Raw genomic sequence first — 22,176 nt, 5'->3', positions numbered from 1 at the left:
TAATCTTTGATAAAAGAAACAAAAAACATGGTAAAGCAATTTAAGGTTTAAGTGTCATAAAAAACTTTTGGATTGACTTACATACAATAGAACAGAAAAAAAGGAAAGAATAGGGGGTAAGGGGGGCTTTTTAGCAGGGTCTCTAGCTAAGTGAGGCATAACTAAAATTGTGTGTGTTATTATTTAGGCCACAAGCAATCATTTTGATTTATATTGAGGCATATTATATTTGTGTTTTCTTAAATCCTTGAATGTTTGTACCTATGTCTTTTATTTTTAAAACACCAATTGAAATTTTTTGGTTTTTGGTTTTATTTATGTCTAAAAAGCTGTTTTTTTTTGTAGGAAAATGCACCTAAAAATATTGTTTTTAAAGGGCCCATGATTGTGTGTGTGTGTGTGGGTATAGTTGTGTGTGTGAGTGTATGTATAGGTGTGTGTGTGAATAAAGACATTTTAATTATAGAGCATCAAGTCTACATGAATAATTAGACATTTTGGGCCCACACACACACACACACACACACACACACACACACACACAAACAATAACATGGTTTTTTTCACATTTTATTAAAAACAAAATACTTTTCTAAAAGTAACTGGATTTCTGCCTGTCTGTCTGTAGCTTTAGATCTCGCTATCCCCTGCACCAAAATGGATTCCTTTACAGTGGAGGATCATTATTCCCAAATTCAAATCCATCCCCCAAATTTTTTACCATATTTTAGCATATTCTTATACTTGAATCTTTAACTCACTTTGTCAATAAACTATGACTTTTAAAAGACTGTAAAAATGGGGGGAGAAGAAAACTTGTATCCAATAATATTAGTCAATAGTCATAGGAGGGAAGGACAATGACATAAAAAATATGTACTTTTTGTTGGCTTTGACAGATATCAGAGGAAATATCAAAAGTTTACAGGTGCAGAGGTTAAGGATACCATTGAAAATCCATCAAAGGGGTTTAACACACACAAACACATACACACACACACGAGATATGTAGTAAAAAAAATTAAGAAGTGGTAGGTGTAAACAGCAAAGCAGCAAAAAAAAGGGGTTAGGTGCAGGGATTTAAAGGGATAAGACAATGGTCAATAAATTTATGTACATCCCCAATAATGAAACACAAAATTACCCCTTCTGTAGATTACAATTAGTGGTTGAAACTTATGTAAATTTAACTTAATAAACCAACTAATCAAATTCAGTGCAAGTCCACATAATTGTAAAGCCAACGAATAAGAAAACGTTAATATGAAACTTTGGAGACTAGTGTAAAAAACAGGTAATTGTCCCCTCCCTCCCTAGGTAAGATGAGTAAAAAAGAAGACACACAAACACATCCCATAATCTAAATGGACTAGGATATATATTCGAAAAACCCATAAAGTTTCTTGTAGAAGTTAAAAAAAAGTACTTTGTAAAAGATCAAATTCTATAATTTAATCATACTCTTCTATATTTTTTTAAAAATACTAGTTGCACCTGTTGAGTGGCTAAGCCATTAACTTTATTTATTTAAATAAATTTTGTTCGTTTTGCTTAGCAGATGAGAGTTTTGAAAGTTAAATTTGTTGATTAAATGCCCCAATCCGAGATAATCTCACTAAAAACTAAGAAGGAAGGGGACATTGGCCAATAAATTATATTGATACCCAAAGTTTTCTAAATATATTCTCAAAAATTTTCATTTTAATTTTAATCCACAAAATTCAATAGTTTTGTTTCATCATTATTTGAGATTTAAATGAAATTATCATATTGTGTTATCCTTAAGAACCCTGTACAAAACTGAAGATTCTTTTTCATCTGTGATCTCATGCTTAATTTGACCTTTACCAACCATTACAGCGCAAATTACAGAGACATTGTCAGGCTTGTTAAGGTAATACTTTTCAGGGAGGGAGGAGAAAATGGCAGTAAAATAAATATACAACCCAATTTGTTTTGGAGGTAACAAAGTTTATTATTTCTTTGTCAATTGGCATATCACTGATAGCTTTGGGAAAAAGAAATGGATTTAGATTAATTTAGTTATCAAGCTAAAACAACGCTTCCTTACAAAGAACAAACCCTTTAGTTAAGCAGTTTTATAGATCTTATGCCTCTAATTTTTCATTATTCAAAATCCTTAGCATTTAATACACCTAACAGATAGTTTTAAATACCTAGTGAGGTTAATGAATGCGTAACTTTAAACTTGAGCAAACATAATAATATTAAATTTATATATAAGTCTAAGTTATGTATGATCATTATTAGTTTTATTACTTTTCATTTAACGAAATGACCCCAATTTTTAATATAAATATACTACAAGTAACTATTAAATGATAACCTCTCTTAATACCGAATAATCTACTTAAGTAAATACTAATCCCCTGAAATGCCCCACCGTAAAAGATGTTAAATCCGCATCCTTTTGAAGTCTTCCAAATGGTTGAATGGATTTTATTACTCGAATACCTACGCACTTTTCTAACATTTTAGGATTAGGCCGAATATTATGTGACAATTACAATTTAAGGTCTAGACTATTGAACGTTTGAAGTTTGTGCTAATGTCGTATGGGTGAGTTGCACCTGGACTGAACAGTCAACTTGTCAACTCAAGGCCAGACTCTTGGTCCATCACCTCATACCCGTGGTACAGTACATTACAGACAACCAACTCTCTGTGATGCACGACCTTTGTCTGATAAGTCCTAACTGTGCATGGTAACGAGTTGCGCCTGTTTTGGGCCAAGGCATTCCCCCCACTCTAACTATTTACGTCGCGCATCTGACATAGTAGCAGTGGGAACCATTTTTAACGTCTGTAGTTATGACGCGGTGTCGGACCGAGATTCGAACCTAACACCTTCCCGACGACGAGCGGATGCGCTACGTGTTGAGCCACGGTCGCGGGTTTAACGTTTGAAGTTTATAATACATCTTAAATTTAGCCAGAGCTTCATACTAGAGACTTTTCCTTGGCTAAAAAACGTTGGGTATTTTTATTGAATTTAGATTGGTTGGTTCCAAATTAATCGTCTTCAAACTTTTCAACCCATAATTCTAATCTACAGAGGGGGTAATTTTTTTTTTATTAGGGTACTATCCCAATTAATCTCCATTGAATTGGCCCTTAAGATCTCCAGACATATAAAACTATAATCGATGCTGTACTTGAAGAATTGATTTTTTATTAAAAACTTTTCGCCCTATGCCTAACAAATGAGTAATCAATAAATATGATGAGTTTTACAATTGCGACAAAAGAGAGAGGCGACTCGAATCTGAATTAGCAAATTGATAGCCCCTTTAAACTACAGATTTTTTTTACATACATAGGGTTTTAAATCTTAAGATTCAATATTGTAGACGCACTAAAACTTTTCTTGGCTTAAACAATTAAAATACCACTTAAAAGAAAAAGTTAATATTCAGGGAGGAAGGGGACATTAGACTGTAAATTACACTAGTAAACAAACGTTTTCTTATTCTTTCGTTAAAAAACTTTAATTCTTTTTGGAATTTGATTAACTAGTAGTGTACAGACTATTCAAACAAAGTTGATTAATTTATCGTCGATTATCTTATCCCTAAAAATCAATGGTTAGTATTAGAATTATTTCTAGGTCTTTAAAAACTTCTAATTAAAGAACATGTTTTAGACGATTTTTCCTTTGTGTAACAAAATTGAATTGCCTAAAATTTGTAAAACAATAGTAAACCCAAAAATAACCAATTTGCTCTCATATGAAACGTAGTAAATATTAAAATTAAATATGTTTCAAAATCGTGACAAAACGAGAAGAAAAAACAATAACTAAAAACCTCCAACTCTACTAGATTTTAGAATGGTATTCAAAAAATAAATTAAAAGGAGGATAGTTTTAAAAATAACTAGAATACTTTATAAAAAAAAGTTTTTAAAAAGAAATTTAAAATATAAATCTTTAGTTTTCCTCATAAAAATTCAATTATTTGAGATAGTGTAAACAGTCACAAGGACTCTGATAAGAAATTGACAACTTATTCATACGTACTGTACTAAATCAATCATTACTTGGACTAATTTAACCAAATTAGGTTTTTTTAGGTTTTTAATAATTCATACAACCCCCTTAAGTTATTCATTACAATACAATACAATTTTAAAATTTATTTACTGTGTAAATATGCATAAATATGACGTTTTTACTGACAATTATGTTGATTTTTACTCAAAGCATATTTCTTGTAGACAATAAAATGATTATAACTTTCGTTCTATATAAGATAAATTGATGAAATAAAAAGTACATTCAATTTTATTAAGCTGAAAAGTCACTTATTGATTTTAAGAAATAATAAACCCCATTAAGTGGGGGAGGGGGGGGGGGCGTTGAGTATCGAAATAAGAAACTAATGTAAATTTCTTTTCTACGGTGGGTTTTAATGATTCATAGAGCAGCCAAACTGTTTTAGGCAATACCCATTTGTCTGTCTCTCCTTTTGTCTGTCTGTCCCACCACTTGTCTGTCTATCTGTCTAACTGCCTCTCTTTTGGATTTCAATGAATCATCTAGCATAGCCTAATTGTAATTTGTTAATGCCTCAAAGACTCTCTGTTACTATTTACCTGTCCCTCTGTCTGTCTGTCTGTCCATCTGTCTGTCTGTCCCTCTTTCTGTCTGATCATTCACAGGTTCTCTATGGATTTTATCTAATTAATTGTCTATTTTAGTAAAACTTTGATAATTCTTCTTGCCCGTCTATCTGTCTATCTGCTGAGTTTCTACCCTTGGTCTAACAGACTTATTCACTTAATTTTTTTAAAAAATTAGATTTAACTAATAATATGGTGGTATCTTGTACCAAGAGATACACAAATAACCTTGTGTTGAAAAAAAAACAAATAAAAAATGATTCAATTTCTTTTATGAAGAAAAGTGTAATACATGTTCTTTTAATCTCTTTGTACATCAAAAATATGTTTCAAATTTATAATATCAGGTTATATTCCATTAATTTATTAACAACTAAATTTTTTGACACCCCACTTATGACTTTTAACAGCTCCCTTTAACTAAAATCAAGGGTGATTTTATTAAGATTTTACCAAAACTACTTTACATAAGAAATTTATTACATTTTAAAATTTTTTTTATAAAAAGAAGATTGGGATATATCTCCCTCCCAACATTAACTTTAAAAACTATTGTAAAATATATTAAAAGTTATAAACATATATCTATCAAGATCATCAAAGGAATTAACTCAAGTTTAAGGGGGGGGAGGCTTAATGCAACCATCTCGTAATCAATGCACAAATTGCACTTAGAATTCGAATTTTGTTACAAAACTTGGCATGAGTAATCCTTGGTACATCTATTTTCCCAAAATGGAACAAAAAGTTGGAAAAGTGACAGCTAACAGCTGGCGGCTCAGTCATTTAGCCGTTTTTGGGCTATATTCAGGGCGAAACTATCATTAATTGCATAGGAATCAACTTTTTGAAACATATTTTTGCTTTAAATATCCATTTTTAAAATTTCTTGTACCAGCTGCTAAAACTGGCTGAAAATGGCTGGGAGTGGCTAAGAGTATGAAGAGTAAATAGGGCTTGTGACATGTCTAGGGGTAGGTTTTTATTGGTACCGAGCTCAAAAATACTACTATAAATAGTGGGGGTCCATCCATTTGGCAGCTGGGGCTGTTACACAGACTGTTAAAAACCTACCTAGAGACACGTCACAAGCCCTATCTACTCATTCTACTCTTGGCTGCTCCCAGCTGAGCTGCAGCCATTAGCAAGCTGCCAAATGAATTTTTTGGTATTTTTGAGCTCAGCACCCATAAATACCTACCCTTAGATACATCAAAAGCCCTATCTACTCATCATACTCTCATCATCCCAGCTGTTTTCAGCCAATTCTAGCTGGGAAGTGGGTGGTACTGAAAATTAAAATATGGTTATTGGTAAAATTTAACATACATTAAAGCAAATTAAAAATTTTTTTTAAGTTAGGTAAGAAAAACTGCAAAAATGAAATTTGACTTTGCAGATTTCTTGCTACACCTTCATATGTTATAATTGAGACTGCTCCATTTTTTTGGTAAATTTCAGGTTTATATTGACATAGTAGAATTGAAATTTTGTAAAAATCTTTAGAATTGAGATCACACAAAAAAACTAAAAAAACATTCTTTTTGCAGATTTCAAAAACTTTGAAGTGCTTGTGAGGTCACCATTATTGCATCACAGAAAAAAATATTTAGCATGGGTAATTTCAGATTTCAAAAACTTAGAAGTGCTCGTGAGGTCACAATTATTGCATCACAGAAAAAAATATTTAGCATGGGTCATTTTTTTGCTTAAATAAACCACATTTTTACTGGGGGCAAAAATTTTTTCAAAATTTTTCCATGGCAGGATGATTTAATCTACAATATATACTTTTGGCTGTTGACAGCTGTTCTCAGCCATTTTTGGCAGTTTTTAGCTGTTATGACAGCGAAATCTAGAAATTTAAAAAGTGTTTTTAGTAATATGTCCATGACATAAAGTTATAATGTTAATTAAGAAAAGTTTATTTCCATGGAAATATTCAATTTTTTATATCCTTATAAGCCATTACCCAGCTGCCACTATTTTTGGTAGTATTTTTCAGCTCAACACCCATTAAAACCTATCCATAATGGATGATTCCTACGTAATTATTGCTGGATTTGCCCTGAAAATAGCCCATTACTTTTCCAACTTTTTGTTCCATTTTGGAAAAAAAGCTATACCAAGGATTACTCATGCCAAGTTTTGTAATGAAATTCGAATTCTAGGTGCCATTTGTGCATTGATTACGTGATGGTTGCCTTAACCCCCCCCCCCTAAGCTTAACTCTTTGTTAAATTTTGAAAAACAGACCAAGTAAGGATTACACATGCCAATTTTCATAACAAAATTTGGATTAATTGATTATGGGATGGTTGCATTAACTCCCCCCCCCCCTACATATGTATGAGAGTTTCCTCATGTCTCAATTTACTAATTAAAAGTTGTACAGTACAGTTGTACAGAATATTGCAAGATTTTTTTAATAAAGTCTGGTAATTAATTTACCTAAAAATAGATAGCATAGAATTATCTGAATCAGTGACTTGCTTAAATACACCCTCCTTAAACACCCCCAACCCCACTTTATTTTAAGGGGTGTAAATTTATTTCCTTTACACCCCCTTGGAATTTATAGAGGGGTTGTATCTGAGGGTGTAGGCTCTTGTCAAGAGGGTGGACATGGGTGGACACCTAGGGAGGTGTATCCATCCCCCTTAATTTTACAAGGGTTGTGTAAACAACCCCTATACCAACCTTTTGCACACCTTTGATCTTAACTATACTTTCAGAGTACATAAAGTTGTAAATTCTGTAATTATTCTACAAAAATTATCTTCCTAAATTGATATATGATTTTCAGGGTAATCTCCGGTGAACTAAACATTAAAATTTTATGGAAAAAAAGATATCTTTGGAACATACATGTCTTGAAATTATCCCCCCTTTGTACTCAATACACATTATTAATTCTAAGTGCGTCAATTTTGCGTTTAAAGATACCCTTAGTTTAAGCATTAATTTCTCCAAAAAATGATGAAAAAAGAAAATTTTTTTTTGATAAAATGATAAAAGTATATGTAAAATGAAATAACCAGCAAAAAAAATTACAAAATTACGTTAAATAGAACGAAAATTAGAGCGTTTTGTATGCCTTATAAAATGCGTATTTCTCATGAAAATTGTAACAATTTAGTGCGTTGAGTAAAATATTTACAAACTTCCCGCTTTTATAAGTAGCTAGAGCCTTTGTGCAGTTTACATGTATTATAAGATATCTAGGGCAACTATTATGCATATAACAACATGAAAGTATATTCTATATATTCCTTAAATGCAACTAGAACATCCATGTACAGTTTAAATCTGTATTTCTTAGTTGCATGCTTTTGCGTGGTGTTTTGGTGTTTCATCATTTACGCCATTCGTGGATTTAAAATTGTATTAAAGAATAAATGCGCAGGAAACTTTAGGATAAGACAATGTATTGTAAATTCTTTCATAGATTTGAATTATTGGTTGAAAAGTCTGGACACTACTAGTTTGGAACCAACAAATCAAATTTAATATAAGTACAGTTTTAGCAACAAATATCAGTTTCAGGCTAAAATCAAAATGGAGATTGAAGCATATTTTGTTTAGAAGTCGAGCAGTTTTTTATGCAATATTTTCAAAGTTTAAGTAAAAAGTGTGTGTGTATGAAAAATAACTATTTGCATGGGGTTAACCTGCATGTATATAAGTACATGTACAATGTACTGTCCAAATCGATATATTATTACTTGGATGTTGTGCTTTATTACTTTTCATAATAAAGTGATACTCGCATCTGGCTAAAGTGACGATACCCAAACCCCTTTTCCCCCATCCCCTCCCATCCTACTAGATGAACGAACTGACCAATAAACGAGGTCAATTTTAGCAACCTAAATTGACGAAAAATTTTCCTTTGTCAATATATCCACGTATTCTATATCCATTTACCTTACCCGTTGTTTAAATGCAAACAATGCATTATTAAATAAAATATTATTGACCAAAACATGTTTTTTTTATTATCATTATTATAAATCCTTTATTTTTTGTTACTTTTTTGTTTATGTTTAATAAGAAATCCATAAAAATATAAATTAGCAAAGCTAACCAAAATGTAAAAAAAATCTACCAAAAATAAAAACAGGCGAAAAAAAGAGGGTACACCTACACGAACCAATTTTGTAGGATTGAGAAAAAAATAACTATGTGGGGTGAAAAAGAGACTATGAACTAAAGTGCACTTTTAGTGTGACATACAAACAATTTACAACATACATTTTAGGTTTAGTGTCTCAAATTGCCCCGATTGTCATGAAGGTAAAATTGTACTTACTTAAAAAAACTACATTCATTTAGCCTTTGAATTTACTGCAACACACAATATGCTTATGGTAGCTTAACTTTATCAAATTTTAACTTTATGACAATAAGGGCGACTGCAGACTTTCAAAAAAGTTTATGCAAAGAGAGTGTAATATTGCAACAAAACTCGAATCTATCATCTTCAAGGCAGAAAAATTAAGGCAGTTCCTATAAATCCAAAATAACAGGAATTTCACAACAGATTTTATACTTTCGGAAAGCTGCAATCTAGCTGTTACACTGTTATATTTGTATAGCTATAAGAACCGCCGTTTTGTCAAATTTGTCTTCTATGGAGATTGATAGAGAAGAGTATATATATATAAATATATGCAGAAATATGCAAAGACACAGTTCAGGCGCAAAAAATAATGCAAGGGTGTGGCAACTTTTGGCTTTGATTCGGCGCTATCACTCAAAGTACCTTAATGAGCATTAATAACCCTCTTCGCAACCCCATTTTTCAAATAAATTCAAAATGAGGATGGGAATTGATTTATAATTTGTTTGTTTATTACTTTAATCCAGGTTAGGTTTTAATCGGTACCAGGTGGCCCCTCGGGTAAAATTAGGGCTCGCCACAGAGGTTAGGCACAGGAACAAAATAAGGGTGGGGGTTTCAGTGCTCGAATATTACTGTAAGGGAAAGTATCCTTTAGAAAAGGGATGTTTTTAAATACTTTTGCTTATGATTGATTTTTTTTAATCAAAACATTCATACGCTTTTTAATGCCACGCCATAAAAATATGGATATAAATAACCCCTATGCAAATATCAAACTATTGTTTTATCTGACACGCTAACCTCAAAATAAATAATAATAATAAACAAGAATCATATTTCCCATAAAAAGTAGCGCGGCATCTCTTTAAAAAATCAGATTTTTACAGTTTTCTACAAATCAAAAAGAAAGATTTTTCTCTTTTAGTTTAATATATTATTATAAAAAACTTAGTTTTTAAAGCTTGATAAAAGCCCGAATAAACTTAGAATTTACAATTTAAAATTTAAAATATAAGTTGAATATGAATTACTAAATATTAATGCTACTGAAATGTGTCCTGTCTAGTCGCTGCATACAATAAATATAATTGCATATAGGGCGTGGCAATACTTCAGCTAAGAATGAATAATCTCTATTTCTTTTTTTCTTAAGTAGGTGACCTTAACGATGATTAATTTCGAAGAAAAATCTGCAAATTAAACTAAAAAATCTACCAAAAAAAGTTATTTGCTACAATATTGCCATGTCCTAAAATGTAAATTAAAGGTGCAAAGGTCTGGATTTAATCATGAGTTCGCAGTGACAAAGCTGTATCAGAATGCAAATAATTTAGTTATCAATCTATACGGTAGACTAGGCGCAATTTTTATTAGAAATGGGAGGGGGGGTTGATTATTATTGTAGATATCCCGTAATCATGTCTTTAAGTACCTGAGAAAAATCAGGTAGAAATTGTGAAATAAAATTGTAATGAATAACCTAACTGGCAAAAATACAATTTACAGATATTTTATATTATTTTTACCCTTAATTTATTTTCTTTAATTGCCTATGTTACGAGTTATCTATAATTGACACAATCCCCTTTCTAACAATAATTTATTTGCACTAAACTACCCTAAAGATTTTATATTCAATTTAGACCTCAACTTTTAGCACATTCTTATATCAAATCGGACGTTAAGAAAGATTTTCTGGTTTTGTACTGCATTAAAAGTGTACTTTAAACCCTTTTAATAGAATTTTGGAATAATCACGCTATATATTATGAAAGGACACACAAATTGGGAAATCTTCCAATATTGTTATGTACTTCAAATCTATCTGCTAATGTTCCTTCCCTCCATAATGAATTATTAGTTCTCTTTTAAACCTGTACAAAACATGGAAATTATTCTATCCGGCCAACTTTTTTGCATAGTAGTTTATAGCGGTAGCAGCGGTGAATTGAAATGTTAAACCTCATCGTGAACTAAAATTACGCATTTTAAGCTGGTTTCGAAGGTAACATTTCTCAGTATCACAGTACAGTTTAAAGTTGCATGAAGCTTTATGCCATAGAGTAATACAAGTGTGACTTATTGCTTTAGAATCCCTATTAAGTATTATAACATGTACTGTAGAGCGGTGTTAACTCAAAACGGATATCATATCTTAAAATAATTCATTAAAGGAGGGGAAGAGATAGGATAATCATAAAACTAAATTCCTAAGAAGAGTTTTTTAGTATGGCTTCGAAACCGATTAATATCCGCTTGGTTATAACCGGTTCTCTGCCAGACTGCAAAATCATTTATAGCATCCTATTACAGACAGTTTTCTATCAATATTAAATGAAAAATCATAAAAAAATACCAGTGTAAGCACCCGGGGGTTAATAAAACTTGTTTTAATCTTATAATTTTACATTTTTATATCCGCGGAAACCTGTCTATAATACGATACGATAAATAACTATTCTCACTGTTTTGTATGAAGCACCCCATGGATAAAATGTGTAATTTTCACGGAATTCAATGTTAACAAAACAAGACATCGATCCCGCGAAATGATTAAATCCAGCCTTTGTATATTTAGCCATGAAATCCAGGGATCAAGAGATAAGGAACTAGGATTAAAAGTCATTAATCCTTGTCCTTTATACCTAAAATCCGCCGAAAATCAAGTTTATTTAGGATAAAACTATTTGCAACTAAAAAGTATGGCTCTTTCACAAAAAGTACCTTGTTGAGAACTGATAACCTACTTCCCCCTTAATTTGAAAAAAAAATTTTAAATAGTTGTTTATTTTAGGTTAGGTTATATTGGATACTAGGCATAAGCCCCGCAGGGTTAGGGGACCAAAGGTAGGATAGGACATATTTTCAATTTGTTTCAAAATAAGAGAGGAGGGGTATCAGTGTTCGACGGGCACTTTTAGAGTGAAAGGACCCAAAATATTATGTAAAAATATGCTTACCGATGCTGGCATAAGACTGGATGACTTGGGTTTAGAAGCCGCAACATAGGCCAAATATTGGATAACCTACAAAATTTAAATATTTGTGACTACAACGAAAGGTATACTGAAAAAAAAACCGAGTTACCTACCTATTTTTTTATAATCCAAAAATCTATTTATTTACTATATCTTTTTGAAATTATTTTGTTCATGATATAAGTCTTAAGCTTTTTCCTAGGAGTGATTTCTCTTTTGAGGGTGGAATGAAATTCCCTAAACCAATCAGAAGCTTCACTAAAAAGAAGAATCATATCGGTTCATCTGTTAGTGAGATCCTTCACTACACACAAAGATAGATAAACATCCTGATACTTTGTTTACATGATACTTCACTGAAAAGGAGAACCATATCGATTCTACTGTCAGCGAGATCTCACAAGACAGATAGACATCATGCTACTTATTATTTCCTATTAAAGGACGATTCTATTACCTTCTTTGTATTTTCTGTTTTACCGGCTCCGGATTCTCCGGTACACAATATACTCTGGTCCTCGCGATCTAGATAGAAAATGAGTTAATAAGATAGAAAGTAAGATAGATAGTAAAAATAAGATAGATGATTTAATAGGAGAAAAATATTATAGTAAAATAGATAGATATTTGAAATTAAAAATGATGCGCATTACCTTTATATAATGTGTCATAAAAATTAATCAGTAAATTTGTCAAAAGGCAACAGCCTAATTAAAATCTAAACATCGATAATATTCAATCTGTTAAATATCCCTTTAAAAACTAATGGATCATCAATAACCCCCACCCCCTACTCTAAATCTAGATTTATAAATATCGGTAATAAGAGTGCTTTAATGTAGGGTAAGGGGGGGGAAGTTTCGGTAAGGGGCTATTCTCGGTAATTTCGACCTACCTTCATTAAATGACCTTTTTCTCCATGTTTCCTTCAAATGACAGAAAAAAACATAAAAGCAAATTTGTTCCTTATTAAATTGCCTACAAAAAAGTATAAAATGAATTTTTTGTGAGATGAATATTAAGGGTACTTATTGGGTCTCAAAGTCGGACGAAAAATTTTTTTTTTCCAAAAATTTTTTAGTAGGTGTGTAAAGATCGACCTACACAAAAATTGGTAAGACCTAGAGCTGATCTGAAAAACTTTTTGAACTAGAAATTGCCCGCTTTTTCCAAATCCGTTGAGAGCTTTAAAATCGGGTTAATATTTTTTTTCAAAAATGACCAAAGTTGGCGCCGGGGGAAAAATCGGTAATTTCAAAAGAAATTAAAATTCAACTTTTAAGGTCATGTTTTCATGTTTTCTTTTGTCAAATCTATTATTCCATATGGACTTTTTAAGAATTAGGCCTAAAAATGAATAGAACAGATAAAAAACAAAAAAAAAATTAATTTTATTTTTTGAATCAAAATTTTGCGAGGAAAAAATCAAAATTTCTGGTCCTTTGAAAAAAAAATATTTTTGACATAGGAGGAATAGTCCGATCTTTATGAATTTTTTTGTGGTTAATCCCAATCACCTATACTAATTATGATTTATTACGCTTGTTTGGTCGTTTGGCCTTTTTTCATCGATTTTTTTAAGGTTAAAATGTAGTCAAGATTTTTTGCAAAGATGACACTTTTGCTTCACATTCAATTTTTGAGGTCAATTTTTAATTAATTTTCATGTTTTTTGGGCTAAATCTATAGTTCAATGTGAGCTTTTTTAGGATCAGGCCTAAAAAGTAATAAAATACGTTTTTTTCTTATATTAATTTTAAGTTTTTAAAAAAAAAATTTTCGAAAAAAAAAATCGAAAATTCGCGTCTTTCAAAAAAATTCATTTTTAACATAGAAGGAATAGTCCGATCATTATGAAACTTTTTGTGGATAATCCCTATAACCTATACTAATTATGATTATTTATGTTCGACTGGCCGTTTGGCCGTTTTTCATCGATTTTTTTTAGGTTGAAAAAAATTACCGATATTTCCCCCGGTGGTGGGGAAATATCGGTAACTTTTTTGCGGTCAATTTCGGCCAACTTCTAAAAGTCCTAGGATAATGTCCTTTTAGGACCTGATAGTCCTTTCCGTAAGCTTTCTACTGGTCTTGGTTTCATTTGAAAATATTAATATTTACCCCATTTTTTTTCAAAAAAACCGAAAAAAAACCGAAATTTCCCCCCCCTTACCCTAGCAATTGTAATTATGTAGTTGTTAAGACTGGCGTCTTAGTTAAAATAGTTTCGTTTAGAATAGCTTGGGTTTGAGGCATAAAGAAACATGGTATTGTCACCGATCTTTTACTGGGGATAATAAAAGTTTTGTGATTTACTTACAATTAGAGAATATAATAAAAAAATCTCCCATTCCTAATGAATATCTTTCCCAATTATCGCTAAGCGCACCGATCATTGCATTATTTTTATCAAAATCCGATAAAAATTGATTAAATGCAAATGCCGGGCTAAAAAAAACCTTACTAATCAAACATTGCTGATAAGCAGGCTTTATCCAGGGAGGGTTGGGACATAGGACTGGAAATTACTCTGGTACCGAAAGTTTTAAAACCAAGTTATCTTATTTGTTGGTTCAAAAAAAACTTTGGGCACTTTTATGGATTTTTGATTGGATAATCCCAAACTTTTCAACCGATAAGCTTAATCTACAGAAGAGGCAAATTTATTAACCTTCATTGGGGACCCGATGTACATCAATTCATCACCAATTCTCTTATCCCTTCAGTTCCATGGCCTTATCTTAATACATGAGAGCGGGACAAAAATAAAAACGGTGTTAATTAATTCCCGCCAGAAAAAAATGCAATTTCGATTCCTCAAATATCACATTAGTAAAGTATTTCATTACACAAAAATCACAATAGCAAAATTGATACATTTCTTTGTTGTTATATTAATGCATCTGCGGTTATGATATCTTATTCTAATTTGATTAATATTAGCAGAACTGAAGGAACATTGAATTAAAAAACAGGTATTTCATTTATTTACTCACAATGCATGCAAGTTTTTTTTTAAATGTAAGCTTCTCTAAAACCAGGGTGTATTTGACAAAGAATGAAATAATAGTTATTTATCTTATTTTATCGTATTAGACAGCTTTCCACAGATATTAAAATTAAAAGATTTGAAGCAGTTTTGTTAGTCCCGAGGGGCCAAATCGGTTCTATTGTAGCCGATATCAATCAATTTAGAAGCAATACTGAAAAAATCTTTGTAATAAAATTATCCTTGTTATCTAACTTATATAGTTATACCTATACTCACCAATTTTTCTAAACTTATCTAAAGAACCAAATACTTTAAATTCTAAATAAACAAAAAAAAATGGCAATTTATTCTTTTTTGCTAATTCTGTAAAAAAAATGTCTGAAAATTGCATTTAAATCTTTTCAAAATAATCACAAAGCAGAAATCCTTTAAAACAGCGCAGATATTCTATAGAATTATTTTTCTGTCCATCCGTCAGTTTTTTATCCGTCGGTCACACAAAAAAAACCCGAATATTTTCCATTTTTTTTACTGTATCCTACTTTATTACTTAAAAATATTGAATCTCATTATAGCAGATCTTCTTGAAGACAAAATTGTCATATTTTGAATTTGTTAAACCTATAAAATATTTATGTACAATATTTTTTTTATGATTTAAGGACATATTTATAGCGAAGTGTGATATAAAATAAAACATTAATTTCTTATCTTTTAAAGTAAATATTTTATTTTATTATACAAACTCAATGTTAATGTTATCAAATTTTCATGAATATTTTTTGTAAAATGATTTTTTAAGATTTAAAGCCAATTGAATCATATAATGTAGGTATGTGTTAATTTAAAAATATTTTTGTATATAAGTTCTTTTAATTAATGGTTAACAAAAACATTACAAGATCGAATTAAAAATAGAGCAAATAACTTCAGCTTTATTTTCGGATCAAATTGCACTATCTAACATTCTTTAAATAATTCAAGACTAAAAACAAACTTTGTGTATATATTAGAGTAAAACACCAGAGGGGGAAGGGGTTAAATAACTGTATGTCCCTTCCCAAGGACATTGTGCCGACTTTCAATTTGGTCTTTTAAAATCATCAAATAGCGCCGGGAATATAGACACAGCCAAGTCGCTACAAAAGAGCAGAAAGCAATTTGTTAGCAGGCGAAAAAGGTCCTTAACAGGATTTATTTGAACAAGCTAAAGTATGCCCATACAGACCTCTTTGACAAATTGAAAACTGAACTTATTTGTCTATTGCATTGTTCCTGCTTTTTTAACATACCTAATATTCAACTCAAAGAAAGAACTAATTTTATTTAATAGCTCTTAGATACTCTATAACTAAGTTATATCTGAGTCCTTCCGAAAAAGAGATTTCATTCGAATTTAAAGGAGAGGGGGTACTGGATTATAAATTTAAAGAATTTAAATCTACAGAAGGGTTTAACACTATAGGAATGTATATCAATTTATCATCCATTGTTTTATCCCTTACGATGTCTGAATATAAATTATTCATATTGTATGTGTAGCTGTGTTGCTTATGGACAAAATTACCCCTGTTTTAATTCATTTCTATGGTTGCACGCCTTTGATATGCATGCCTTTATAACAGCCGACTAATTGAAATAATGTCGTCAAGATTTATCTTATTCTTTACACCTCTCTCCTACCTTTGCAGATAAAAATCAAATTAAGAAAATTAACTAACTAAGGTTCTAACCCATTATTTACAGGGTTTGTAATTCAAATCAATGCTGATTAATCACCAAACTAATTAATAGAAGCTTCACAGGCGTCTGGGGATGGTTTAATGCTATTTTTCTGCTTTCCCTCCCCCTTTGAATGCAGAAAAAAAAGTAGCCATAGGTAGATATTTTTATTCGGTCAAAATGATTTTAGATACCTATTCTTCACAAAAAAAAATCTGTTTAAAATTACTCATAGAAAAAGCATTCCAAAAGTGAGGTATGTATATTCCAATCATAAAATACTATAGTCACAATGAATCATTGCTGACTAGACCCAACACCTACACTACAAGAGAGTGTGGGATTATTGTTGCAAAATTATTAATAGCAAACTTTAGTGTAATACCTACATATTAAAACAGTAACAATTAATATTCATTGCCAATTTAATCCCAAAAAGTTAAAAGTATATTAAAGATCATGTAAAAAAAAAGATACAATTACTTAAATTAAAGTTATTTTTTTTTGGCTATTCAGTGCTAGTTGTAACGTGCCCACTCTTTGTATTTACTTATTCATCTTTACATTGTACTGAACGTTAAAAAATAGACTTTGAGAATAGACTTTTAATCTTAAAAGCTTTTGTAGCTGATTGTCATACTTAATTTTAGTATACCTTTCTTAATTTCGGCCAATAGGACAAAGGAACCTTTCAAAGTATAAATATTAACAATCATCTATTCTAAATATGTATTATCTGTATTATGAAGGCTACTATAGCATTAGTCATTGGAAAATTGTATTTTTATGAACAATTCAGGGCAATATTGTTTTGTACAAAGAGATAGATTAATGGCATTTTAATTTCTACCCCAAAAAAAGGTGCAGAATATCATGCATAAGAACAGAAGTAACATTACTTTTAACTATTGTATTGCCTTCATTTTTTAAGATTGATTTTTCATAAACCTAGCTAGAATTGTATACACTATGTATCCTTATATAACTCGCTAACCAGTGAACCGATATGGTTTTCCTTTACAGGGTAACTTCTCATAGGTCCTGGGAAGCTCAATAAAAATTTTGGGAGAGGGTACCACCCTTTATATACCCCCAGAGGCCTCCAGGGGCGTAGCCGCTAGTTTGTTCGTAAAGTAATAGTATAAAAGTGTGTACAAATGAACAACACCTGTTAATATTGTCATTGCGAATTTTTCTAATTGGCTAACACCCTATTGTAAAATTGATTTTGACTTTTTTGCTAATTTTTGAAATCATAAATGCTGTAGGTACTTTTAAAAATAAGATCAATCAGTGCAAAAAAGCAATAAAGTCAAAACTATTTTAAATAAATTATACCCAAAAATGGCCCAACAGTCCAAATAAAATAAAACATTAATCCTCAAATATCCTATGCAGAGCTAATCTAGATATGTTATAAAAACCCAGAACTAATGTAAAGATAATTTTTCTAAAACTGTCAAAAATCGAAAGTAAAACATAAACAATTAAAACTCAAGACATACTCTCAAACTGAGAGAAAGATTTATAAATATAAATTAAGACATAAATCATTCAATTATTTACTCGTTTCATAGAAAGTTTATTACCACTTTGAGTATTTCTATTTAATTTTGATTGGTTGGTTTCAAACTAATAATGTCCAAACTTTTCAACCAGTATCTTTAATCCTAAGAAAGGGTAGTTTTGTAATTTATCATTTGTCGCCCATTGTCTTATCCCTTAAAATTCCTGCTTGCTGTTCTCCTTTTTTCGTTGACCGTTTTTAAAATTTCTTTTATTTACTGTTCCATCTTTTATTTCTATTATCTTTATCTCTGTCGCTCATACTAAACTTAACTTTTTATAGGAAGACACATGGGCATCAAAATTAGGCCTAAGTAAAGAGCACAAAAACTTGGGAGAGATAAAAAGTAAGAGAAAGTATAAGCAACAAAAAAAGTAGGTATAAAGAAAACAAACAAGCATGATTATAATCATTATCAGAACAGCATAAACTTTAATGTTGCATATATAAATAACGGTTATAACCAAGTCTATAAGAGCGTAGATATATCAAAAAAACATAAATAATAATAAAAAAGGATTATACACATAAATAAGTATAGTGCTTTAAATATACTACAATAAGAATTTTTCTTTATGTTTTCGTAATTAGAAAGAAGCTGCGCTTTTCATAAGGTAGCAACATAAAGCGAAGAAATTAAGATAACTTTAGTTCGCAAAAAGGGCTGACAATATTCAGGACATTTCAATTTTTGGCCATTAACCTATGCCTGTCCCGCCCATAACACAACACATTAAAAAAGGTGGACAACAAAAAAGTAGAGTAATTCTTATAATAAAATAAAATGATCTCTGTCTGTCTGTCTATACCAAAGGATCTTGCTAACCACTGAACCGATATGGATCTCCTTTACAGTGTAGGTTCTCATAGGTCCTGGGAAGGTTTATAACTATTTTGAGGGAGGGTACCACTAAACGTCACTAAACAGCTAGTCTTAACAGAGATTGGAAAAAAAATATTTTATGTGCGCCTAGAGGCCTCTAGGGGCGTAACCGATAGTAAATTGAAGCAGTACTGGCAAATAATTAGAAGCTCATCTACTCTATAACAAGATTAGGTTCGTATTTTCGTCACGTCACTTAATCGAAAGTTTTTAAGTCTTCAGGCAGTTCTAAAGTATCTTAGTTAGCTGTTCTTTTTTATGAACATTTTCATGCAGAGAAAAAGAGCACATTTTTTGGACACCTTGTACATTAACGGGTAGATGGCGTTGTAGCCTGCGTGCATATGGGTCACACATACACACCAGTGCACACACATACATTTACACACACACACAAACATAGATTTCTCTAGTTCTGTTGTTAAAATGATTTATTTTTTATAAAAAAATCATACATAATGAAATAAGTAAAGTACGAAATAAAAATTAGATATGTGTTAGTAGGTTAAGGGTTAGCTGTTATACTTATAAAATATTAATAACTAACATAAAGACTAACTACACAATTAAATTAATAATGTTTAAATTGGTTTGGTGTTTCAGTTTCAGTTTGTTAGAGTTGGTTGGTTTGATTGATAGCAAGTAGTTTGGGCAGGAGTAGATTATGGAGTTGGGGGGTCCCAGTTTCAGCTTACTGGGCTCTTTTGGGGTCTTACAAAATTGATGAAAAGTCAAAATCGTAAGGCAGTCCTATAATAATAAAGACTGCAAAGGTTCTTGTCAAAGATTTCTTAAAATTCACAAAAAGTGACCTGCCCCTTGACATATGCAGGTAAAAATAACCCCATGATATGGGGGAGAATGCACCAGAATAAAAGGGAAATGTATTTCCCTTATCACACACAATAAATAGAATAGTAATAAAACACAGACATCACGCGGGAAAAAGAGGTAGAACAGGTGTAGCAGAAGGGGTGATGACAGGAGTTGGATGGGAGGGAGGTAGGTGAAACTGTTGTTGATAAGGTGGGATTACTAGCGGCCATCTCGTCTCGGCTTGGTTTCAGATTTCAAAACAATATCTGCAGCACAAAAAATGGATATATAATAACCAAAAAAAACTTGAAGCGGGAAAAAAGTAGGCAGACAGAAAACTGATTCTTCTCCTCCAGTGATGGTAGAAATCGTCTGTGTCCGATTACCAACATTATCTTCACAGCACCTATCGGAAAACAACGAAGATTTTGTTATCAAACAAATAACAAAGAATGTTGACACAAATAATGTGTGCAGCGGTTAGAGTAGCACACATGATGATTTCACAGCTTTTTCGAAGTAGACTGAAGTATAATACTATCAGTAAAACTACTATTCAATTGTCTTTAAAATTCACTCATCTAATTTATATACATGTCTAGTCTTCTATATAAATATTAAGCTCATAAAATGAATACAGTAGGTAATTTTCAATAACTTTTGATACTACCATTTTAATGCTAAGTAACAAATAAAAATTAAAACATTTATCTAATGAAATACGATAATATTGATTTTACATTGAAAACGAGTGATGAAATATCAGAACTCTACCATCCAAAATGTTTTTGTAATTATAGAGTAGTCATTTTTAAAACATTCTATCCGTAATTTTAACATCCATTTCTAAAAACACATATTCGCAGCGGTGTGCAATAACTTCAACAAACAAAGTGATTTACATTCGCATAAAAACACACGAGCGGGAGGGAAAATTGGACTATTAATTATAAGGGTACCCAAAATTAAACAAACACATCATCTTATTAGTTAGCTTAAAAACTTTGGGTACTTTTAATAAATATTGATTGGCTGGTTCAAATATAGTAAGTAGTACAAGTTTTAATCTCTACAGGGGTAATTTTGTCCAATTTATTGCTAGGCAAAAAATTGTAGATCTAATTGATAAAGTGATACATTTAGCGGAAGTGATGTGACACTATTCGCAGTATCTTGATGATAAAACATTATGCGATTACGGGTGATAACTTTATAGCCACTTCGCTGAGTGCAAAAAAAGTTTACATATGCAAAAAAATAAACAAGATCAACGTGTGCTGAAAAAAGTGGATAGTAATGCACTCTCAACTGCATATTTATGAACTTTTTGTTTAAACATCAGTCTCCCGCTATTCCATCAAGAAAAAAATATTTATATAAAAGCAGGAATATAAATTGATGGACATCCCCAATGATGACACACAAAATTCCCCTTATGTATATCAAAATCAGTGGTTGAAACGTTTTAATCCTCAACTTAATAAACCAAACAATCAAAATACAGTAAAAGTCCCCAAAGTTGTTAAGAAAACGTTATTATGTTACCTTTGGGACTGGTGTAATAAACAGCCCATTGTCCTATTTTTCCCTCTGATATAAGAGAACTTTAGTTGATCAGGGAAAATTAAGATTTTTAATCAAAATTTACTTTTGTCACTAATTTTGCATAAATTGATTAATATTACGGTAATGCACATCTTTATTAAAATCGAAAAAAGGTACTATGTCAACAAATAGTGTTTTTACAATATTGCTAGCAAAAAAATATATGTAATTAAAAATCGAGGAAATTCGAAAATAAGAAATCCATAGTTTCTAAAAAAGTGTGAGTTGTAAAGAGTGTAATTTTATTTTAAGGTTAGCAACATTGTAAAAACTATCTATCTAGCACTTATGATATACTTATCTGTATAAGTGAACTTGATAAATATGATTTCAAATGGTTCGTATAGTCGTTCCTAACAGCAGTATCACATATGAATATCAGACTTGGTTAGCTTGATATTGTGACGTGACACATTTGTTTGTGATGGACTATAGGAACCACTGGTTAGAGAGTAAATGTATCCTCACCTTGCAACATGGACCTGAAATTAATTAGCTGTTAATAGAGGTAGAGGGACAGAAATAATTTTTCTTTAAAATAACAGAGGGAAAAATAATCCTAAACCTAATTTCTTTACGTAAACAGAAATAATTAGCTTACTACCTAAATATTAATTACTTAAATAA

At 31.0% G+C, this 22,176-nt stretch overlaps 1 protein-coding gene across 7 annotated transcripts in view; it reads right to left on the bottom strand.

Annotated features, from left to right (window-relative positions):
• Positions 1-22,176, bottom strand: part of zip (myosin heavy chain 10) — a 206,062-nt gene that overhangs the window by 170,619 nt on the left and 13,267 nt on the right. For all 7 annotated transcript variants that reach the window (XM_080170331.1, XM_080170330.1, XM_080170327.1 and 4 more), the window contains exons 5-7: positions 22,018-22,031; positions 12,422-12,489; positions 11,947-12,012 (exon numbers count right to left, since the gene is read on the bottom strand). In XM_080170331.1, the coding sequence (XP_080026457.1) occupies positions 11,947-12,012; positions 12,422-12,489; positions 22,018-22,031 (148 nt within the window). The remainder of the gene's footprint in view (positions 1-11,946; positions 12,013-12,421; positions 12,490-22,017; positions 22,032-22,176) is intronic.

The sequence above is a fragment of the Acartia tonsa genome, chromosome 8, assembly GCF_053477335.1.
Source record: "Acartia tonsa isolate MP-2025a chromosome 8, ASM5347733v1, whole genome shotgun sequence".
NCBI classification, from domain to species: domain Eukaryota; kingdom Metazoa; phylum Arthropoda; class Copepoda; order Calanoida; family Acartiidae; genus Acartia; species Acartia tonsa.
The sequence above is the reverse complement of the archived record's forward strand: the minus strand, read 5'-3'. Positions and strand labels throughout refer to the sequence as shown.